At 39.1% G+C, this 22,168-nt stretch overlaps 1 protein-coding gene across 1 annotated transcript; it reads right to left on the bottom strand.

Annotated features, from left to right (window-relative positions):
• Window positions 1–776: 776 nt before the first annotated feature.
• On the bottom strand, window positions 777–20,059 carry LOC116514704 (mitotic-spindle organizing protein 2A-like). The gene is given in 4 exon segments (XM_032226362.1): window positions 777–3,527; window positions 14,021–14,139; window positions 19,884–19,948; window positions 19,951–20,059. Coding segments are annotated over 4 exon segments (399 nt in total). The 5' UTR covers window positions 20,023–20,059; the 3' UTR covers window positions 777–3,384.
• Window positions 20,060–22,168: the final 2,109 nt, after the last annotated feature.

The following is a 22,168-nucleotide window of genomic DNA, read 5'->3' as shown; positions in this document are numbered from 1 at the left end:
GCTCTGCAAGGGAGAGCCTAGACAGAAGGAAATATCTTGGGAAAAGAAGGTACCTTGGCTGGGGCGTGGGGGAGGTAGCTAGAATAGAAGCAAAGGAAGACTCACCAGCAGAGATCTGGTGGGTTGTGTGGTTGAGATAAGCTAGGGAACCAGGGAGCAGCAGCAGCAGCAGCACCTGTGCCTCTAAGCAGGTGAGATACGAAGAGTAGGAGGGTCGGGAGGTGAGGGCGGACCCAGTCAGTGGTGCATTTTATCGGTTCTCCGAACTGCCCATAATTTGTCCTACCTACATGATCAACAGAGCCCCAGGCAGAATTGCGCCCTGCGGGGGGCCACCTCCAGCACTTCTCTACCACCTCCCTTGCCTCTTAGCGCCCCCCTGCTGCCCCCGTTGCCTCTTAGCACCCCCCCTGCCTCTTAGCGCCCCCCTACATCACCCCCCCCAGGGGGTTGTACCACCCACTTTGGGAACCACTGATCTATTTTGTCATAATTAAATAAGCAAGTTGTACATTTCTCAATCAACTACCTTCAACTTTAGTTGATAATCATTTATGTTGATAAAATGACAAACAAAATTCTGGGCACCAAAATAATATCTAAGGCTGCCACAAAGTGAACTGAAATACTGCCCTGTATGCATGTAAAAGTCTAACATCAAATTATTTATGTTATTTCTATGAGCAAAGAGTTATTTTTATTTAAAATGCTTATATCTCCAGACAAAGAACACTGATTTAGTACCGCTGTCAGCTAGTGTAAAGAGGCATTCAAAGTAAAAAAAATAGTTCATTTTATTACTTTAAGTGTATAACATAAACTTACAAAATAGTAGTCCAAGAGGGGACAATTGCGGTAAGGAACTGCCTCCCAGATTTAATGTGCCAACAGATACTACTTTAAATTTAGGTGAAAGGTTACAGAGGAAATGCAGGGGAGAGGTCAGAGCAGCAGATAAAATACAGCTGAAGCTGCTGGGGAAACAAGATGGTTCAAGATACAGGTAATCTTTGAGGTATGACAGGCCATTCAACAAATGCTTGAAGTTACAATGCATACCCCAAAAGCTAAATACAAATGTTTCAAAGTTACAAATTCTGCAGCACCCCCATGATCATTCGCCCTTATGACTGACTGCAGAGACACTGCAGCACACCCACCCACCCAATTTCCCTCCCATTTTGCCTGGCCAGGTCCTCAAATGCCCCTAGAATCCAGTATATTGGTCTGCTTTGCCAAGATACTGAGTTCTATGCATTCGTCCCCACCCCCCACTTCCCTGTCACTTACCTACCTACTTACCTAATTACTTAAGTAGAGAGTAAGTACTTACCAACTATCTTACGTAGAGAAGGCTGCTCCTTTGCTGGGCCACGTGGCATAATCAAGAAGAAATCTGATCTCTCTTGTTTCCTTGGCAATCCTTTCCCGCCAGCCAGTATAAATCGGTAGTGATTTACCCTGGCTGGGGAGAAAAGAATTGCCATGGAAGCAAGAGATAATATTTCTTCTTTGCTCTACCACCATAAGACTAGCGTAAAGGTAGCACTGGCAGTGCTATGAATAAATTATGCCTATTCTGGTTCCTCTCCAATTAGCCTAAATCACTATGATTTCTTAGCGCCACCTGTGTAAGACTAGTGTAAAGCTAGAGCTGGCGGCATGGAAGCAAAAGTGACCTAATTTCATATTTTTGATTGTGCCACGTGGCCCAGTGAGAGAGCGGCCTTCTCTACTCTGACTTTCTGAGCTCATCAAAATGTAAGTAAACAAATGGTGGGGTATGGAGGAGGACCATAGGGCTTTGGGGAAACCAAGGGGCAGGAGGCAGAGCATGGAATACCATAGAGGGTGGGAGAGGCCTCCTGGAAGTGCCTACACCTGCACTAGGCCTCCTTTGGTTTCTCCCATCCCTGAGTCACCCATGCTCTACCTAATCACCTGTGCATTAGTTTAACAAATGCATTGGGGAAAACAGGGACAGGGATGTTGTTAGATGCTTCATTTAATGTGGTCCTCTACTTCTGACATGAATGGGCAGGCTCCATTAATATCATAAGTCAAGGACTATCTGTATTAAAAATAGGGTTACACATTACTGAAAAATACAGGGAAGCAGTTCTTCCCACAGATGATGGTAAGGAATGTAGGCAATAGTTCAAAATATGCCATAAATTGATTTTTTTTGTTACACTATCTCTTATACTTTTTTCTGCAATCCTTATGAAGGATTCATAATCATCTTAGTTCTCCAAATGCCTATCATAATGTAGCCAAACTTAAACTTTCCCTGGTCACATAAACATCAGAGGCAAGGACTGAAGGGAAAGATTTTTCGTGGAATAGAAAAATTACGTAAGAACTGCACACTTAGATCAAAAATGGAAAACTAATAGTTGGTGAGCTATGTGAGGGACAGACATAATACTAGAGAAATCACACCAGTTATACAATTATGATAAACATCTACAGTATAGGACACTCCTGCTGTTGTTCCTCAGCAAATGCAGTTCGAATTCATGCAGGTCTATATTAAGGATAGCATAAACTCATTGCCAGTCATATTTTGTTCTGAACCTGCAATCACTACATTTCTTGAAGAATACTTAAACTACAAAATTATTTTCTCTCTAATTAGTGCTTCAAAAATGATCCTTAAGCATGTTTAAGAGGCTAAATCAGCTTGGAATATCATTTGCATCTTTGTTCTTTGTTAATAAATTTGTTTCAGGAATGCAGTAGCAGGCTGAAATAACCCTAATTCTTACTGAATTTATTCCCGAAAACATTTGCATAGAATTCAGGATTTAGGGTTGGCTGCCATGCATGTTTTACAACGAAGTTGAGTAGGAGTATCCACCCAGCTTTGGCTGGTCTTGGAAAAACAAGATCATGCAAGATCAGATCTGATTAGCATTTTCATGAAAGACCATCGGAGAATCACAGAGCCATAGGCTTGACTGCAGAAAGAAAGATTTTCATTTGTTCATTTATGAAGAAGGCAAAATTCACTTAACAAATGTTTTTCTTAGCAACAGAAATTATGGGCTTAATTGTGGTTGCAAGTCAAGGATGCACTGTCAAAATGTTCTGTGAATAAGCACATGGATTCCATAGGAGACAAGTTAAAAGATTTGTATAACTTAATTTCAAAAAAGAAATGTCCCCCAATAGAAATCAACAGGTAACAAAGCTACATGTAATCGTAAACAGTAATACAAGAAATACAGAAACAACATATTCTGTACTGCCTGATATTTAAACTGAACAACAAATTAATTTGAACAAGTTCATTATGTTATTTAATAGTTAAAACTTTACATAGCATTCTAGTCATTGGCTTTCCTGGAACATGAGAATAATGTTTAGCCATTTTCTAAATATCTATGGATTTTTCACAGGACACCCAGTCTTCGGCAGCCTGCTGGCACTTGGCTGCCGTGGTACTCGTTGACCAGATCCTTCTCGGTTGCTATGATCTGACACAGGTTGATTGCCAGCTGCTGTAGAAATGGTTCTTGCTCTCCCTGGAAGAAAAGAAAGATGTTTATTATGACCAACCTATCAATTGTTAGGATTGCTGGAGTATTTTAAACAATTTTGAAATGTATCTGGGATATAAATCTAACAAGCTATAAGATCACAATATATAACACTAAAAACATGCTAAACCAGAAAACAGTAACTGAATTATCCAAATCACTGATTGTCTGATCTGTCTTCCTCAGACTCACTGCTGAAAATAAGAAATAGCTAATATAATCAAATATATTCTTCTGTACTCTTAGATCATCAATATTCCCTGCAACTGTTGAGCAATATGAAAATGAACAGAAGTTCTTTCAGCCTTTTCCAAATTCTATTCTTCTCTTATAAATCTGCAGAATCACGGAATTGGAAGAGAGCACAGAAATCATTACTGCAGTCCAATAACCTACTCAGGGCAGGCTCCACTAAAGCATCTCACTCTCTCTTTGAAGACCTCTAATGAATTTTTCACCACTCATAAAATTTGCTTTTCATTCTTGAAATAAAAATGAATTATGTATTTCAGCAGAGTAACATCACATGACTGCTCCATAACCAAACTATTTTGCTAAGAGCAGCATGTAGTACAATTATACAACAGAGGTTCTTTTTTCAACTTTGTAAAATAATTCTGCTACCCAAATTCCAAAATCTTCTAGTTGATGTAAAGAAGACTCTAGCTTTAACCCATTTAAATAAGTTTATAATCAGAACATCTTTAGTCAAAGACTTTAAGGTACATTTTAATTATTAATGAGTACAAGTACCCTTTTGATAAATGTGCCAATTTCTCCTTGTAGATCCAACTTTAATTGATGTTTTTCCATACAAGTCACAAAACTAATATTTTGTTAAGCTTAAATGGTGTTCTAGTAATGGTTTGGATTGTTCACACTTGCAATAGTTCATGGTTTAGACTCCTGATTTCCAAAGTAAGAATTAAGAGTAAAAGAAAAAAGATGGTGTTTCTTTCTGTCAGTGACATAGAGATGTTCAAAGCCCTTAGCTTTTATAATATTTAATGAATCTGTACTCAAAGCACTCTAACAAAAATGATATTCTTAAATAGTATAACAGAGCTTTCTGGCATCCAAATATATTTGAATTATTCCATTAATTAATTTTAAGCCAGATTAATATTGTTCAATGCATCTTTGTAAGTATCTGTCCTTGATATATATCTAATGTAGCTATGGAACTAGGACCATAGATGGTTAGCGGCACTAACACCAAGAAATGGAAGAATGTAACAGAAAATAGCAGAGTTTTACAAGCCAATTCTGGCTTCCAGCTTTGAAAGTCAGGTTATGGACAGAAATAATACCTTTTTTCACACACTCTCTCTAATGTAAGTTAGAGCTTTTGAGATCATTTCTGTCATGTATGAGAGAAAAATGTTCAATTTCACCAAGAATTTTAATAATCTTGGACATGTTATTTGAACCTCTTCTGTTAAATTTGTTAAAATCTAGTCCGACAAATCTAACTCTCACAATAAGGACTGATCCTTTCCAAGCAAGAATCAACATTTTGAAAAAATAATTTCTTTTCAGACTTCTTCCAGATATCTCACACCTTTCATATGATCCACTAAATCAGAGAAATTACATAATCATTCACTGGATTCAGGCCTCTTTATCACCATTCTCTTCCGTACACATACAAAATTGCCACATACCTTACCAAAAACGAATGAAGTAAAAGCTCAAAGAAACTTTGCACTGTCCTCAGATGCAAACAAAACTTTCCTCAAATATAATTATCATAGCATAATGATCATAATCATATTTAAATCCGTATTCTCCATGGAGTTTTGGAAAGAATAGTCCATACTGGTCTGATTCCTCAAAAAGCATTTTCTGTCCCAGATATTTATCATTTGTAAAAGTTGCTACATTGTCTTCTGCATGCAGAAGAAACTTAGAAGCTCCCACAATTTGCTAACTGTAGTAGTTGGTGGAACAATGACAGAATGAGATAGCGTAGAGAATGTTTCTCAGAAAAGTATAAACTAATATTTTGGGAATAAAAAGCCAACACCATATATTTATACTTAAAATATGGTATTTCACAAAATGTGTGTTGCAAAATGTGTCTCAATTGATCAATTGAGACAATCAATTGATTGTGTTTCTTTTAATTTGCTGTGTCTTATTTGTTTTAATTTTTTCTTAATATTTCTTATTTCTGTAAGTCGCCCGGAGTCCTCCGGGATTGGGCGGCCTATAAATTCAATAAATGAAAATGGAAATGGAAATGGATCAAGAGCATCCCATTCAGGGATCACAAAGCTTACAAGTCAGAATTCTGAATGCCAAGTATCAACATAATCTTAATGCAAAAAACTTTATGAAGGTTCAACGTTGATAGAAGAGACAAAGTACAAATATCTCAGAAAAATCAATCAGCCACAAAAACATCATATCTTGCAATCTAATTTACTAGGTGAAATACATTCTTCAACAAAAAGTGTAATACAACATGTATTTAAACATTTTCAAATGACTGGAGGGATTTACAGTGCCAGATAGATAAAAATATTCTGTACTTGACCTATAGGATGCAATGGCAACAGCATGATTCGAATTAGCAATGCTCAATCTGTATGCCATTTCCTACTTGGTGCTACAGATATGAGTGGTTGTAAAACTCCTTTCAGAAAACACAAGGAAATTCAGTCATAATTCTCAAGGTTGCAGTGCTGCAAATATGCTACATTTAGAGGCATGTGCTAATGATGTACAAACATTTTAAATTTAAAATGTTTTGAGCTAAAAGAATCCCCATCTTGGAGCTGAAATTCTCAACAGCTATTTCCAACTTATCAAAAGCATTCCAAGACTGTTCCAACCTTACCAGAACTTTGGTACTATTCTGAATTCATAAATTCAAAATAACCTGCTTTAAACTCTAAAAAGCTATTTTCAATTTGAAACTTTATGCATATTCACTATACACTTCATAAAAATATAATGGGTTCCCAAACCTTTTCATTCAACCATAATATCCAGCATTAAAAAAAAAATCACTAACATGAAATGAGTATTATTTGCAGAGTGTTCAGAATGTGTAACTTAAAACAATGAGAACATTTATTTGGAAGCAAATTCTACTGTAATCAAGAGTTCTTAGTCCAAGTAAGAATTTTTTCAAATCTGAAGGCAAGAGGATCACTTTCCTTTCTCAACACTGCCCTAAAACCCAGTAGATAACAACCTGCAAAAGGAGAGAACAGGCAGCAAGAAAACTGGAAAGAGCCAGGGGGACCTTGAGAGAGAGGCGAGCGACCTGCAGCAGGACTGTAGCCCACAGCCTTAGGGACCCTTATTCGTGGAGGTCGAAGGACAGAGGAAAATGAGAGTGGTGCAGGGATTTTACTGGCCTTGGCAGACACAATTGGGGGCTCTAATTCAAAGAGAGACACAGAAACAAATTAGAAACACCGCATAGCTATAGACACAAAAACAAACTAACCAATATATTTACATATTTTAAATGCTGTTACATCAGTAGTACTACTGTTTTTTGGGGTTTGTTGTTTTACATACATACAGTTCCTACAGTCAAAAGCTAAGCATCCATATACAAGAATATGATGTTCTAAACAATTTGAAGTATTTAGGAAAAAAATAGGAGCTAGCTAGCTGCTCTCTCAGGTTTATTTGTTTCATTTTCAAAATAATTTTGGAATGCCACAAATAAGACACTGCGTGATATTAATTTTTGTAAAACATATCTGCAATGTATGTATTTCAGTTATCTTTAATGATATATTATACAATAAGAGCATTATCTGTAAAGCTCTACTCTATAATATATGCAAGGAAGCTAGAATTTAGGCTACAGCTCAGGGAAAGGAAAGGCCCTGATTCCGTTTCTGCAATTTTAGTACAGTCTAATCCATTCCAAATCTAACAGAGCCTCAGAACACTTAGTGCTAACTTTAAAAAAAAGAACACATTACAACTCTAAGTAGTACAGCAATTTAGGTATCTCTATACTTTGTACTCAATGCAGTAGTGTAAAATAACATTCCCCCTGCAAAAAGATATTTTAATAATTATAACATGAAAGTAACGAAAGCTTAATTAAAACTTATCCCTTCAAACTAGCTCATTTACTTCTTAGATAAATTCACAGTACATGCTGTACAATAAAATTAATAAATGAATTAATGAAATTCCAAAAAGCTTTGGAACACACGTGTTCTGAATGGAACTATTAGTCTTTTGTAGCAGCAACAGTTGCAACCAATTATTTTATTTTACTGGTTCTGATCAGTGGAAAAGATTCTTATACTAACACTTGCATGCATAACTTGAAAACTTCTCTCTTATATATTTGGATATAACCAGTTGCAAAAAAGAAAGCAACAGAAAGTGTCCTTGCAAAATTATATATGAATGCCTCTATGAAGGGTGCAACCTAAAAGATGGAAGTATACTTCAATGTCAAAAATAATCTTACATTTGAGAATCAAGTCTGATGTGGAATTTAATTCAGTTTAGAAACCATTCACAGATTACAGTTCTACATACAGATATGAGGTTTCTCTTAGCAGGAGGCTTTATAATAATAGCTTTTATTTGATTTGTTCAATAAGGATAGAATTTAGAATGCAAATAAACATTTGCTATTTTTTATTCTTACATGATTCATATTATACTGCCTATTATTTTTAATTATTCAATATTTGCTTGAATTTATTTACTATATTTCAATGCTGCCACAATCCCAAACTCTTGGTTTATATGAAGCATTTCAATATTTTTCTGAAGTCTGCAGCACTAAATAAATGTTCTTTTTTTAAAAAAAAAAAACTCTATTTTAGATTGCTTTTAATTTTTCCTCTTATTTATCTTTTATACTTTTCTTCTTGATTCTGTTCTTCTGAAATACCTATCAGAAGAGGTGGCGCAGTGGTTAAATGCAGCACTGCAGGCTACTTCAGCTGACTGCAGTTCTGCAGTTCGGCTGTTCAAATCTCACCGGCTCAGGGTTGACTCAGCCTTCCATCCTTCCGAGGTGGGTAAAATGAGGACACGGATTGTTGTTGGGGGCAATATGCTGACTCTGTAAACCGCTTAGAGAGGGCTGAAAGCCCTATGAAGCGGTATATAAGTCTAACTGCTATTGCTATTGCTATTGCTACATCTACTGAAATAAGCAAGCAAGCAAACAAGAATTGCACTTGTTCAGTGTGGCCCAAGGTCACCCAGCTGGCTTTATGGCTAAAATGGGATTAGAACTCCATGGTTCCCTGAATTGCAGACTGATGCCTGAACCACTATGCCAAACTGGGTTTAATTAGTATCCTACATGATTAAAAACTCAATTGATGTTATAGGTTGCAGAACTAAACTTACAACTGTAATACAATAAACTCTAAGAAAGTGTTTTGTTCAAATGCAACCAGCTTATTCCATCACTGGAGGCTTTAAAGAAATTGGACAATCATTTCTCCAATATGGTATAGGCCAGCGATGGCAAACCTTTTTTGGTTCGCATGCCATAAGTGGGGGGAGTGCAGAGGGGTCATGCGTGGGCATGCCGCACCCATAATGCAACGTGCGCCCCCCCAGTGCGTATGCGCACATGAGAGGCACTCCCCCACATTTTTTGCATGCTTTTTTTGCCCTCCCCAGGCTCCAGAGGCTTTATAGGAGCCTGGGGAGGGCGAAAACAGCCTCCCCCCCCCCCCCCGGACGCTTCAGGGACCTTCAGGAGGCTTCCCTGAAGCCTCCGGAGAGCTTAAACTAAGTGGCTTCCGGTTTGCTCATAGGGCTGTTTTTAGTCCTCCGGAGGCTTCAGGGAAGCCTCCTGAAGGTTCCTGAAGCCTCCAGAGGGCTTAAACTGACCATACGAGCAAATTGGAACTCCATTCCCAAATTTCTGATTTGCCCATAGTTTTTTGTGCTCCAGAGGCTTCAGGGAAGCTCCTGAAGCCTCCGGAGGGCCTCTGTGGGGGAGGCTCTTTTCATCCTCCCCAGGCTCCTATAAAGCCTCTGGAGTCTGGGGAGGGCGAAAAATGGCTTTAAACAAGGCTGAACTCAGCTGGCCAGTGCGCGCATGCACGCTGGCCAGCTGACAGGGCAACGCCTCGCGTGCCCTGACAAATGGCTCCGCATGCCACCTGTGGCGCGCATGCCATAGGTTTGCCATCCTGGGTATACGCTCTCTTGCTCGAGCAAAGAGTTGGACTTGAAGACCTCCAGATCGCGGCCAACCCTATTATTTTATATTTTAATACACATAACTAATTACGGTAATGAACTTTATTATCGTAAGATGTGACAATATCCACTAGCTTAACTATCTTTCAAGTGTAATTTCAAAAATCCATATATTTATTAGCAGTTGTTTCCACTTTCTGATAGCAATCCAGTTTTTCCAGAATTTTCTAAGACTGAATGAAATCTAATGCATTGTCTTACAATACTTCCATGTAGCACTCAGCAGATAGTCTTCAATGGAACTACAGCTACATGAAGGGAAGTATGACTGGGGGGGGGGGGTACTATAAGGTACTGTCTTAGGGCTGTACTCTTCAACATCTTCATAAATGATGAAAAGATAGAAGGGGAACTCATCAAATTTACAGACAATACCAAGCTGTGGGGAATAGCTAATACTTTAGATGATGGACTCAGGATTCAGAAGGATCTTGGCAGACTTGAACATTGGGTTCTATCCAACAAAATGCAATTCAGTGGTGAGAAAAGTAAGTTCCTACACATAGGTAAGGAAAACCGAATGCACAAATATAGTAGGTGGTACCTGGCTCAATAGTAGCAATTGTAAGAGAGATCTAGGTGTCCTAGTCAACACACATAAGTATGAGCCAGCAGTCTGCTGCTACTGCCAAAACAGCTAATACACTAATGCAGCCCTAGTTACATCAACAGAGGGATAGAAGATCACTTGAAGTTTTAGTACCACTTTATAGTGCACTGGTGAGACCTTACTTGGAATGCTGCATCTGGTTACCATGATACAAAAAAGATGTTGAGATTCTAGAAAGAGGACAGAGAAGAGCAACAAAGATGATAAGAGGTCTGGAGGCTAAATCATATGATTATTGGTTGAGGAAACTAGGTATGTCTAGTCTTATGAAGAGGACTAGGGATGATATGATAGCAGTCTTGACCTATTCTCCAAAGCATCTGGGGGAAGGACAAGAAGTAATGAGTTGAAGATATTAAAGAGAGATCTAACTTAGACCTAAACAGAAATTTCCTGACAGAGAACAATTAATCACTGGTACAGCTTGCCTCCAGAAGTTCTGGATGCTCCATCACTGGAGGTTTTCATGAAGAGACTAGCAGCCATTTATCCAAAATGGTACAGGATCTCCTGCTTGAGCAGGGGGTTGGACTAGAAGACCTTCAAGGTCTTCCATCCTTCCGAGGTGGGTGAAATGTGGGCCCAGACTGTGGGGGCGATATGCTGACTCTGTAAACCGCTTAGAGAGGGCTTAAAGCCCTATGAAGCGGTATATAAGTCTAACTGCTATTGCTATTGCTAACTTGAAAAAAATAGGACTGGAGTGGGAAGTGAGGAGGGTTATATAGGAATGAGGTGATCAGTATGACATATGGTTAAAATTCAATTTTAATATTGAATTAATATTAGTATTTAATATTATATAGTTAGTCTCATATTTGTGACATCAGATATTTCATGGTATTAGAGGAAAATAAATTCCCCTAAGTAAATAAATTCAACAGTCTTATGTAAAACTTTACTGAGAATTATGACACTCAGGGAGATAATTTCATGTTGCAGTTTATAGCGATAAATGCCAGAAAAGTTAAGATACAAAGACTAATGGAAGATAATAGATAAGAGCCACGATGGTGCAGTGGTTAGAGTACAATACTGCAGGCTACTTCTGCAGATCACTGGCTGCCAGCAGTTTGGCTGATTGAATCTTACCAGACTCAAGGTTGACTCAGCCTTCCATCCTTCTGAGGCGGGTAAAACAAGGAGCCAAATTGTTGGGGGCAATATGCTGACTCTGTAAACTGCTTAGAGAGGGCTGTAAACCTGTGCTATTGCTATAATATTTGTAGCTCAGGGGAATTCGCAGTGCTCTCTGAGCTTGGTTCTTTGCTTGCAAATATTTCATTAGTCAACTAATGCTTGTTGAATAATGAAACTACCGCAAGCAATAAAAAAAAAGGTCCTGGACCATCTAGAATTCCACATAAGGACTAACACAAATGTTCATAATGTAACTGAGAAGAGCCATTGAAAGAGAACACAACACACAATATAGCCTATTTTTTCATCGACTTTCATTCTTGCAAGCTAATTCCCCATTGATCAAATTGATGTTCATACTTTCTCCAGTTTAGGTTTAATGTATGAAAAATTCACCCTAGAGCCATACAGTTTCTAGCATTAAGTTAGGGTTTTGCTGTTTAAAACCTCACATTTGATCACGTTGCATTACTGCTCTTCTAGTGAATGACACTAAGTCAGAAACTACAAAAGTATTGGTGATATTATGCAGTGTCAAGAGCAATTAAATAAAAATAAATAAATAAATAAATAAATAAATAAATAAATACTCTGAAGGAGCTTAGGTTAACAATCAAGATAACCTTGATATTAATTAAATATTCAAATGTGCTTTTTTATTTACACTCATGATAGTTAGCAACTATCATTCTAAAATGAAACATGCATTTTCATTGCTGAACAGAACAGAGTGAACTGCAAAGAAACAGTAGCAGGATTATGTTGTTACTTTTCATGCTTTGTAACAATGAGGATTATGCAATAAAGATTTGATTTAAGTTTCAAGAAGAATAAATATGTGCTTGTTACAATCATTTAAGATGTTGCCCTGAGTTATACTCACAAAGAACAGTCTATAATGCAACAGAGGTTTGTGGCTGCATATTAATGAAATAACTATTACATTGGAAAGGCTTACTCCAGAAAGCCCGATCAATTTGTAAAGTGAAAGTAACCTAAAACTATAACATTGCACTACTTCTATTGTTATATTTAATTGAAAACATGCAGTCAATGATTGCTTAGTAATATATACCATATTTTTCAGAGTATAAGACGCACTGGAGTATAAGACGCACCAAGGTTTTGAAGAGGCAAATTTAAAAAAAAGTAGGTAGGTAGATAGAGGGATAGACAGGGAGAAAAATAGAGAGAAATATAGTAGGTAGGTTGGTAGGTAGGTAGGTAGGTAGAGAGACAGAGTAGTTAGGTAGGTAGGTAGATAAAGGGGGAGAGAGAGAGAGAGGGAGAGAGAGAGAGAGAGAAGGTAGGTAGAGGGATAGAGAGAAAGAAATAGAGATAGAGAGAAATACAATAGATGGGTAGGGGGGAGAAAGAGAGAGAGTAGGTAGGTTGGTAGGTAGAGGGATAGAGAGAGAGAAATAGAGAGAGAAATACAGTAGAAATGTAGGAAGAGAGAGGGTAAGTAGGTAGGTAAATAAAGGGATAGAGAGAAAGAGAGAAATAGAGAGAAATGCAGTAGGTAAGTAGGGAGTGAGTGTGTATAGGTAAGTAGGTAGGTAGGTAGAGAGAGAGAGAGAGAGAGAGAGAGAGAAATACAGTAGATAGGTAGGAGAGAGAGAGAATAGGTAGGTAGGTAGATAAAGGGATATATATATATATATAGAGAGAGAGAGAGAGAAATTGAGATAGAGAGAAATACAGTAGATAGGTAGGTGTTTCTATTCGCACAGTACTTGAGCAATCTAATTCTTATCAATCAGTTAAAGAGCTTTCCAAAAGGAAAGCTTCGGGGGGCAAAAAATGCTGTATTCGGTGTATAAGACGCACCCAGATTTTCAGCCTCTTTTTTGAGGAAAAAAGGTGCTTCTTGTACTCTGAAAAATATGGTACTTTGTACATAGTTAGAAGGAACAATCCCAGATTTGGCCCATAAAATATTAGGTCCAAATTCTGCCAGAATTGAAGCAATCAGATGGATAGTTTTATGATCTGATACAACATATGGCTGTTCTACATGTTTATAATGATAAGCTACCTGGAAAAAGAATACTATCTGGAACTTAGAAATGCAATAAACTGAGACTGGGGTTTAACCTGTTTTAAAAAACATAAATTTTGATGTATGATTTTTCAAGAAATGAATGCAACTTATATTGTGGGTAGATAACAGAAGAGATTGAAAAAGAAAAGAAAAGAAAAGCAACATTTTTTGGAAATTTTAAATACAAATAAAGTGGATTGTTTGAAAAACACAGACATTAACAGTACAACACTTATTAATGCTAGAATGTTGTCTCGGATCAAGAATATGAGGACATTAAAAATTAGTATAACTCTGTTGTGTCTTCAGAATGGTTCGTCACATAGAAAATTACCAAACTATTATATAGATAATCTTCCAATGATCCAAAGTACTCATGTCACTGCTGCTGTTCCTTCCCTTAGACCAAACCCTGACTGAGGCATCCTAATACATGCCTCTCAACAAATGGGGGGCACCACTGACCTCGTGCTGCATCAGAAGGAGCCTCAGTACTAATTAATCTCTGCCCAGCACACATGGAACGCAACATCTGAAAGACAGCCAAAGGTGACACATTCATGCGTAGAAGGTCCAGCAGAATCCTAAGGAGAGAAAATAAAAATGTAATACTTTCTTGATTACAGTATTTGAAACCAATTGTTTCTCGCTTGTCAAGTAAAATTAAAAAGTGTCTAAAAGAAATGATGGACACAATTCAAATATATACACGTTTGGTAATCCTACCCCAAGAATATAGAAACAAGAGTGTCAGATCCATGAATCTGCCATTCTTCAGGGAAAGGGGGGGGAGGGTATACTCCTTTAGACCTTTTTACCCTTCTTTCCTATATACAGATGAAACTCGAAAAATTAGAATATCATGCAAAAGTTCATTTATTTCAGTAATGCAAATTAAAAAGGTGAAACTAATATATGAGATAAGACTCATTACATGCAAAGCAAGATAGTTCAAGCCATGATTTGTCATAATTGTGATGATTATGGCGTACAGCTCATGAAAACCCCAAATCCACCATCTCAGAAAATTAGAATATTACAATATTCACAATTAGAATATTACAATAAAACAAGGTTTGTACATAGAACAATATCGGACCTCTGAAAAATATAAGCATGCATATGTACTCAGTACTTAGTTTGGGCCTCTTTTGCAGCAATTACTGCCTCAATGCGGTGTGGCATGGAAGCTATCAGCCTGTGGCACTGCTGAGGTGTTATGGAAGACCAGGATGCTTCAATAGCGGTCTTCAGCTCTTCTGCATTGTTCGGTCTCATGTCTCTCATCTTTTTCTTGGCAATGCCCCATAGATTCTCTATGGGGTTCAGGTCAGGCGAGTTTGCTGGCTAATCAAGCATAGTAATCCAACTGTCATTGAACCAGGTTTTGGTGCTTTTGGCAGTGTGGGCAGCTGGAAAATGAAGTCAGCATCCCCATAAATTTTGTCTGCAGAAGGAGGCATGAAGTGCTCCAAAATCTCCTGGTAGACTGCTGCATTGACCCTGGTCTTAATGAAGCACAGTGGTCCAAAGTTCTGTTGCTCAGTGGTCCAAAGTCCTCTTTTCTGATAAGAGCAACTTTTGCATCTCATTTGGAAACCAAGAACCCAGAGTATGGAGGAAGAATGGAGAGGCCAATTAAGCACAGTAATCCCACGGCCATTGAACCAGTTTTTGGTGCTTTTGGCAAAAGTTTCAGAAATGCAACTTAAAAGGTGAAACTAATATATGAGATAAGACTCATTACATGCAAAGCAAGATAGTTCAAGCCGTGATTTGTCATAATTGTGATGATTATCACACATTTGTTTATACATTAACATATTTGTATTATATATATATACTATATAATATTATAAACATCATATAATGATGATGTTTGTATGTTAACACCATTTGCATTTTGACAGCTTCACATACAACAGTGATGACAGACATTTTTCTTCTTGGGTGCCAAAATGGCGTGTGTGTGTGCGATAGTGCATATCCACACCCATAATGCATCCGAATGTTTCCTAAGACCATAGAAAATATGTGTTTTCCAATGGTCTTAGGCAATCCCTGTGAAAGGGTCATTCAACCCTCAAAGGGGTCCCGACCCATAGGTTGAGAACCACTGTTCTAGTGTCTCACTAACTATAAGAATGTCATTCAGGTAAACTAGGACACCCTTGTACAGGTGCTCATGTAGCACTTCATTGATTAGCTGTATGAACATGGCAGGGGCGCCCTGCAGCCCAAACAGCATGACTTTAAACTGGAAGCTGCTTAACGGGCAGTTAAATGCAGACTTCCAATCATCTCCCACTTTGATCCATACCCAGTAATACTGTCAAGTCCCAGATATTTCAACAGAGCATTTTGGCATTTTGGTGGGAGGAGGGGGGGGGGAAGGAATGGAGTGGTCTGTTTATAAAGTTTCTGTTTCTGTTTATTGAGTTACTGTGTTAATCTCTATATGAAGTCTCTGTTTCCCTGCAATGATGTAGTGTGGGAGGGATTTGGTTAGCATTGCTTTAAATAGCTGGTTTTAAATGAGAAACTTTTCTCATTTAAAAATGAGATCTCTTGTTATCACAAACCTTCCAATAAAAGCTCCTTTTGGAACCAATGCAGTTTCAAGAGCCCTGCTTTCTTGGGAAGATTGGAGAGGCAAGACCTTACAAATACTCTTCTCTTAGGTCTAGTTTGGTGAATACTTTACCCTTGGCAAGGTGGTTTAGCATGTCCTTCATTAGGGGTAGGTGGTCTCAATGTACACAAAATTAATTCCACGGAAATCCATGCAAGGCCTCATCCCCCCCCCATCTTTCTTTTCTTTGAATAACACCAGGGCTACTACTTTGGATTGGCGGGTTGGATGAAGCCTCAATGTACTTCCTTAATTCGTCCATCTCTTTTAGGGGTCATGAAATACATGTTGGGCTTTGGCAGCTTGGCTCCTGGCATGAATTATATTGCGTAGTCAATTGGGGTGTGTGGGGGGGAAGAAATTACATTTGTGCTCACGTCTGCCAGATCTCTATACACTTTGGGCATGTGGGGGCATCCTGGCGGGCCCTCCACAATGGTAGCGGTGTCCTCTCCCTGCCAGATTTGCTAGGGGGTGGAACCTGTTGAGCTTCGGCCTGAGGGGGTGCCACAGTGGGGTGATGCCTATTTTTAGCTTTTGGTAGCCATCTTCCCATGTAATGGCTGGACCCCATTTGTCTAGTCAAGCAAGCCCCAGAATGAGTGACTCGGTCATCTTTAGGACTACCATGAAGCATATGAGTTCCAGTGGCTCCCCATCTCCAGTCTAATGAGCTCCATGACTAGAGTGCTTGGGGCTTCACCCACTAGTGTCCCACCAACTTGCTCAAAGTGTATGGGGAACCCAGGGGTTTCATGTCTTTCCCTAGCTTCTGGACTGCTGGAAAGCTAATTAGGCACCAGGTGCCTATGATGGCATCTATGTCCCCTTAGGCCCAAGTCCTGGGCACCAATATTCGGGACTTAATGGAGAAGGAGTAGATGGTTTCACTTACCATCGGATCCCCTTCAATGGCATCACTGCTCTCATTGCTGATGCCTGGAAAGGGTTCCGGAGCTGGAGTTTCTCCCCTGCTTAGTGGTGGGGAAGGAACCTCAACAGCTTGCCGGGAGAGCTTCCCTTTGTCTAGCAGTCTCCGTGGGGTTTTCTTCACCCTGAGAGGTTGCTGCCATATGGAGTTGAGGGATGGGAGCTGGTACAAGGCACTCAGAAGTTGGCCGCACCTGAAGTACTTGATTGTGGTTGTGGGTGTTGGTTTTGGTGCTTCAACCGGTTTTGCAAGGGCTCAGCGGCCTAGGACTCTCTTAATAGGTTTTTCCGGGGTGGGCTTCCAGTTAGGATAGATCTCCAGGTCCATGGCCACTGCCATTCGGTACCAGTGTGGTATGTGGTCAGAGACCACTCGGAAGACACAAGCTTGCCTGAGGTCCTGATCTAGAGACTCTTTGAAGTCGTGAACGAAGAGGCATTCTGGCCAGTCTCTCAACTTTCCGGCCAATCTTCGGAATTCCCAGATGAATTCCTTTGGGGGTCTGCCCATTGCTTCAGGTTTCTACCTCTGCTTCTTCCTCTGTGGGCTGTATCTTTGAATCGGACCCGAAGTAGTTGCACGAATTCATCTGCGTCCTCTAGTTCTCGGGCTCCCTTCTCGTGTAATTGGACTATCCATTCTGCTGCTTCTCCTTCCATCATACTGGCAGCAATCTGCTGAGACAATGTCCTCGATCTGTTTGGTATTGATCCCCCATAGTGGTCAAGATGGGACCACATCCGGTTCAGGAAATAAGCCAGCTTCCTGGGGTCCCATTGAAAGTCACCCTGAACCGCGGGGAGGGGGCAGCTGATGGTGCTGGCTGCGGAGCCGGGCAAGCGGGACCAAGGCTGGCATCCACAGGCATTGCACCCATCCCTGGCTGGGGTAGAAGGCCCAGATTTGGTCTGCCGGGGGGCAGTCAGATGGGTGGCTGGTGAGGAGGGGTAGCCAATCTCGGCAGCAGCAACGTCTCCCTCTGTAATCCCAGGCTGGATTAACACTCTGCTAAATTCCACAATAAGGTCAAACTATTTACTAACACTGTATTACTTTATTCTTCATATCCTTCTCATTACCTATCTCCTCCTACTTGCTGCTTGTATCTTTACTATTTATATTATTAAGTTTCCTAATATGATTTGGTTGTTCATTTAGTATCCTAAGTGTTGTATCTTATGATTCTTGATGAATGTTTTTTTACACTGAGAGCTTATGCACCAACGACGAATTTCTTGTGTGTCCAATCACACTTGGCCAATAAAGAATTCAATTCTAGTGCAGTCCAGTCCATTGAAAAGAAGGACTAAGGGGTGACATGATAGCAGTGTTCCAATATTTGAGGGACTGCTACAAAGAAGAGAGACTCAACCTATTTTCCGAAGCAGCTGAAGGCTGGATAAGAAATACTGGATAGAAGCTGTTATGTACTTCTGGCTACATTCCTTTGTAATCAGAGGCAAGCTCGCCTGACCAATAACTAGAGCCAAGACACAGTGAAGGCCTTTTGTTTCATTTATTGCAATAAACGGGGAGAGAAGCTTATCAAAGGTTGGTTCTTTCCAAAGTTCCAACACAAAATATTTTCTTCTCTATACAACCCTGTCCCGGCCGCCATATCCCTCCTAACTCCCCATTGGCTGAGGTACTATGAGGTTCCACTCTTCACAATCACTTCCTATATATTTCCTGCTACATACTAAATCAGAGGTCACTAACTATGTTAGATACAATTAAAGTTTTGATTATTAGGGGGAAATTGTTGATACAGGATATGATCAAATAAAGGAGGATAAGAATAACAACATATATAGAGATATGGGTATACATAAGGAAACGATGTAAATTTTAAACAGTGATTTGGAAAGGAGGATTAGAAAACTTTGTTATTAATTATGGATGTTTAGCTAGAATAAGACATAAGGATTTAGTGTTAGTGGAGGATTTTAGAAATAATAATTGAAAGGCCAGTATGTGGTTATGTATTAAATGTTGGTATATTTTATGATGAAGGATGCTTAAACAATTATAGTCAAATTAAAATGGAGATATGATGATGGTGACATGTATAAATATTTGAGTTAAAATACTTAAGTTAATATGAATTGTGTTTGTTGACTGTGGAAGAGATGCACAAAAGTCTTTTTGTAACCAACTGATACTTTCTATAGCATGTAAAGAAGGATGCTGTATTTGTTTTAAATAAAAAAATATTTTAAAAAAATAAATAGACTGGACAACCATTTGTCTGCAATGGTACAGACCCTATACTATAGGGTCTCCTACTTGAGCAGGTTGGACTAGTCGACTTCCAAAGTCCCTTCAAATTCTGTTATTCTGTTAACCTAATTGATCTTCACCTTCAGTTCACTGATAACACCATCATATTACTGGCTGGGCCCTATACAACTCTTCATCAGTTTTTATTATCCCCAAACTATATATTAAATTGTAGTCTAAGAAATAGGAATTCCAAGGCATTTTATTATACAGGCTAGGGTTATAATTGCAGGCAAAACTTAAAATGGTCAGAGTGACCGGTTGACACACCTCTTCAGGAGGATTCGATAGAATGTTATCTATCGAGAACACCACAAATTAAATGCTTTAGTAACTACAAATTAATTGGACGAAAAGGTCTCCCGTTGCTATCTTCCCTCTAACCTCCTTCTGGAGGGGAAGAAAAGTGGGTGAAATAATACCCCTATAGTTCCTAATAATGCAATGGCCACAAACTTCCAAGTCCTCAGCTTCCGATCACTCACTTAAACACTTCCGGGTCAATGCCGCTACCTGCAGCCTGCACAAGTTCAAACAGTGTCCGCTTCTTCCGCCGTAAGAAAGTTTCCGCCGAGCTCGCGATCCCACGCGGTGGCCCCCTTCAGTAACCACTGCCGTGTCCATCACCGACCCGATATCCCAGAACACGTTCTGACCTCACGTCACTTCCGCACGCAATGCATCTCGGGATGGCTTTTATTTAATGAGGAATGCAAGGGATGCATAGTTTCTCATGAAAGCCGGTCGATCTAAACTGTAGAGTTCTCGTTTGGTACTTTCTTCTTCGGCCGTCTGTTTTTCACTACAGGACACGATCAATAGTAGCAGATGGGGAGTAAAATAGCAACATAGTGCTCCATTTTCAGACAATGTCCTCGCCACCTACCACGGGTCTGAACAGCTTCGGTTTACTTAAGCTCTTGAAATTGTTTTGCGGTTTGTAGCCGATTTCCCGGGGAAGTCGAAAAACACATCTATACATTGATAAAGCACGATGTGGTTGAACCAAATGGCGAGAAAAATCGAGATTGACGCCAAGGGCATACGTATTTAAATAAATAAGTTAAGAGCAAAGTTAAAGATGATGAGTTCTCTGACTCAATTACTAATTCAGTTTCTAAGCTGACTAAAATTTACAGTAGTTTCCATTGAAACCCAAATTATGTGGTTTTAATTTAGTTGCGAGTGGGAGACATGCTGCTGAATCAAAGGCATATTTGGTTAGACAGAAGCTCAGAGTTCAGTAGTATTTTACTCCTAATACAACTCTAATCAATTACGTGTGGTTTTTTCATTTTGTAAATATATTATTATTATTTAACAAATAAGTATATCAAACACGGACGGTGTGGACCCGTCCTGGCGTTTCATCCGCCATAGTTTCTTACGAGGAGAGTCTATAAAATGTATGTTTGAATGCTATTCGTTGCTCTCCTTGTACTCGATCCACTTGGGAGGAGACTTGGAGGCCGCCTTTGCAAACGCTTTTTATTTTTCTGTAAATAAACCTTTTTGAATGTGAACCAGACTTGTCTCTGTGTTGTGAGGATTTAATAATTGGGTTTTTAATCTCAATAGCATAGCAGAGTGAAAGGGACCTTGGAGATCTTTCCAATCCAAACCTCTACTTAGGCAGGAAACCCTATACCATTTCAGACAAATAGTTGTCTAATACTTTCTTAAAAACTTCCAGTGTTGGAGCATTCACAACTTCTGAAGGCAAATTGATTCACTGTTTAATTGTTCTGTCAGGAAATTTCTCCTTATTTCTATGTTGCTTCTCTCCTTGATTAGTTTCCACCCATTGCATCTTGTCCTGCCCTCAGGTGCTTTGGAGAATAGCTTGACTCACTCTTGTTTGTGGCAACCCCTGAGATATTGGAACACTACTATCATGTCCTTCTTTTCATTAAACTAGACATACCCAGTTCCTGCAACCGTTCTTTATATGTTTTAGCTTCCAGTCCCCTAATCATCTTTGTTGCTGTAGTACTTTGCAATATCTTCATAAACAATTTAGATGAGGGGGGTAGAAGAACAACTCATCAAATTTTCAGACAATAACAAGCTGACGGGAATAGCCAACACCCCAGAAAATAGGGTGAAGATCTGGAAGGATTTCAATAGATTAGAATGCTTGGTCCTATCTACCAAAAAGGACAAGTACAAAAAATGGAAAGAAGGACACATAACTAAGGCAGAATATTACCATAGCCAGAATTTGCAAAGATGAAGTCAGGAAAGAAAAGGCTCAGAGTGAACAAAGACTTGCAACAAAAGTCAAAGATCATTTTTAAAAAACTTCTTCCAACATATAAATAACAATAAAAAAATCAAGGAAAAAGTGGGTCCACTAAAGAGAGAAGACAGCAGGGAAGGCAGAGTTGCTTAACTCATTCTTTGCATCGGTCTTCATCCAAAAGGAACTATAGTCCAACCTATAAAAAACATAACTGTAAAAGACAGAGTAAAAATACAAGTTAAAATAATTTTAAAAAATGGTAAGAGAACACCTGTCTGATCTTGATGAATACAAATCACCAGGACTTGATGGATTACATTCCAGAGTTCTAAAGGACCTGGCAGATGTCATTTCAGAACCACTGTACGACGTCTTTCAAAAATCCTGGAGCACCAGAGGACTGGAAAAATGCTGTTGTGATTCCCATCTTCAAAAAAGGAAGAAAGAAAATAGATCCAGGAAATTACAGATGAATCAGCCTACCATCAACACCTGGGAGGATATAGGAAAAGATAATTAAAAAAAAAA

The sequence above is a fragment of the Thamnophis elegans genome, chromosome 11, assembly GCF_009769535.1.
Source record: "Thamnophis elegans isolate rThaEle1 chromosome 11, rThaEle1.pri, whole genome shotgun sequence".
Taxonomy (NCBI): domain Eukaryota; kingdom Metazoa; phylum Chordata; class Lepidosauria; order Squamata; family Colubridae; genus Thamnophis; species Thamnophis elegans.
Note: the sequence above shows the minus strand (reverse complement) of the source record. Positions and strands in the feature narration are given on the sequence as shown.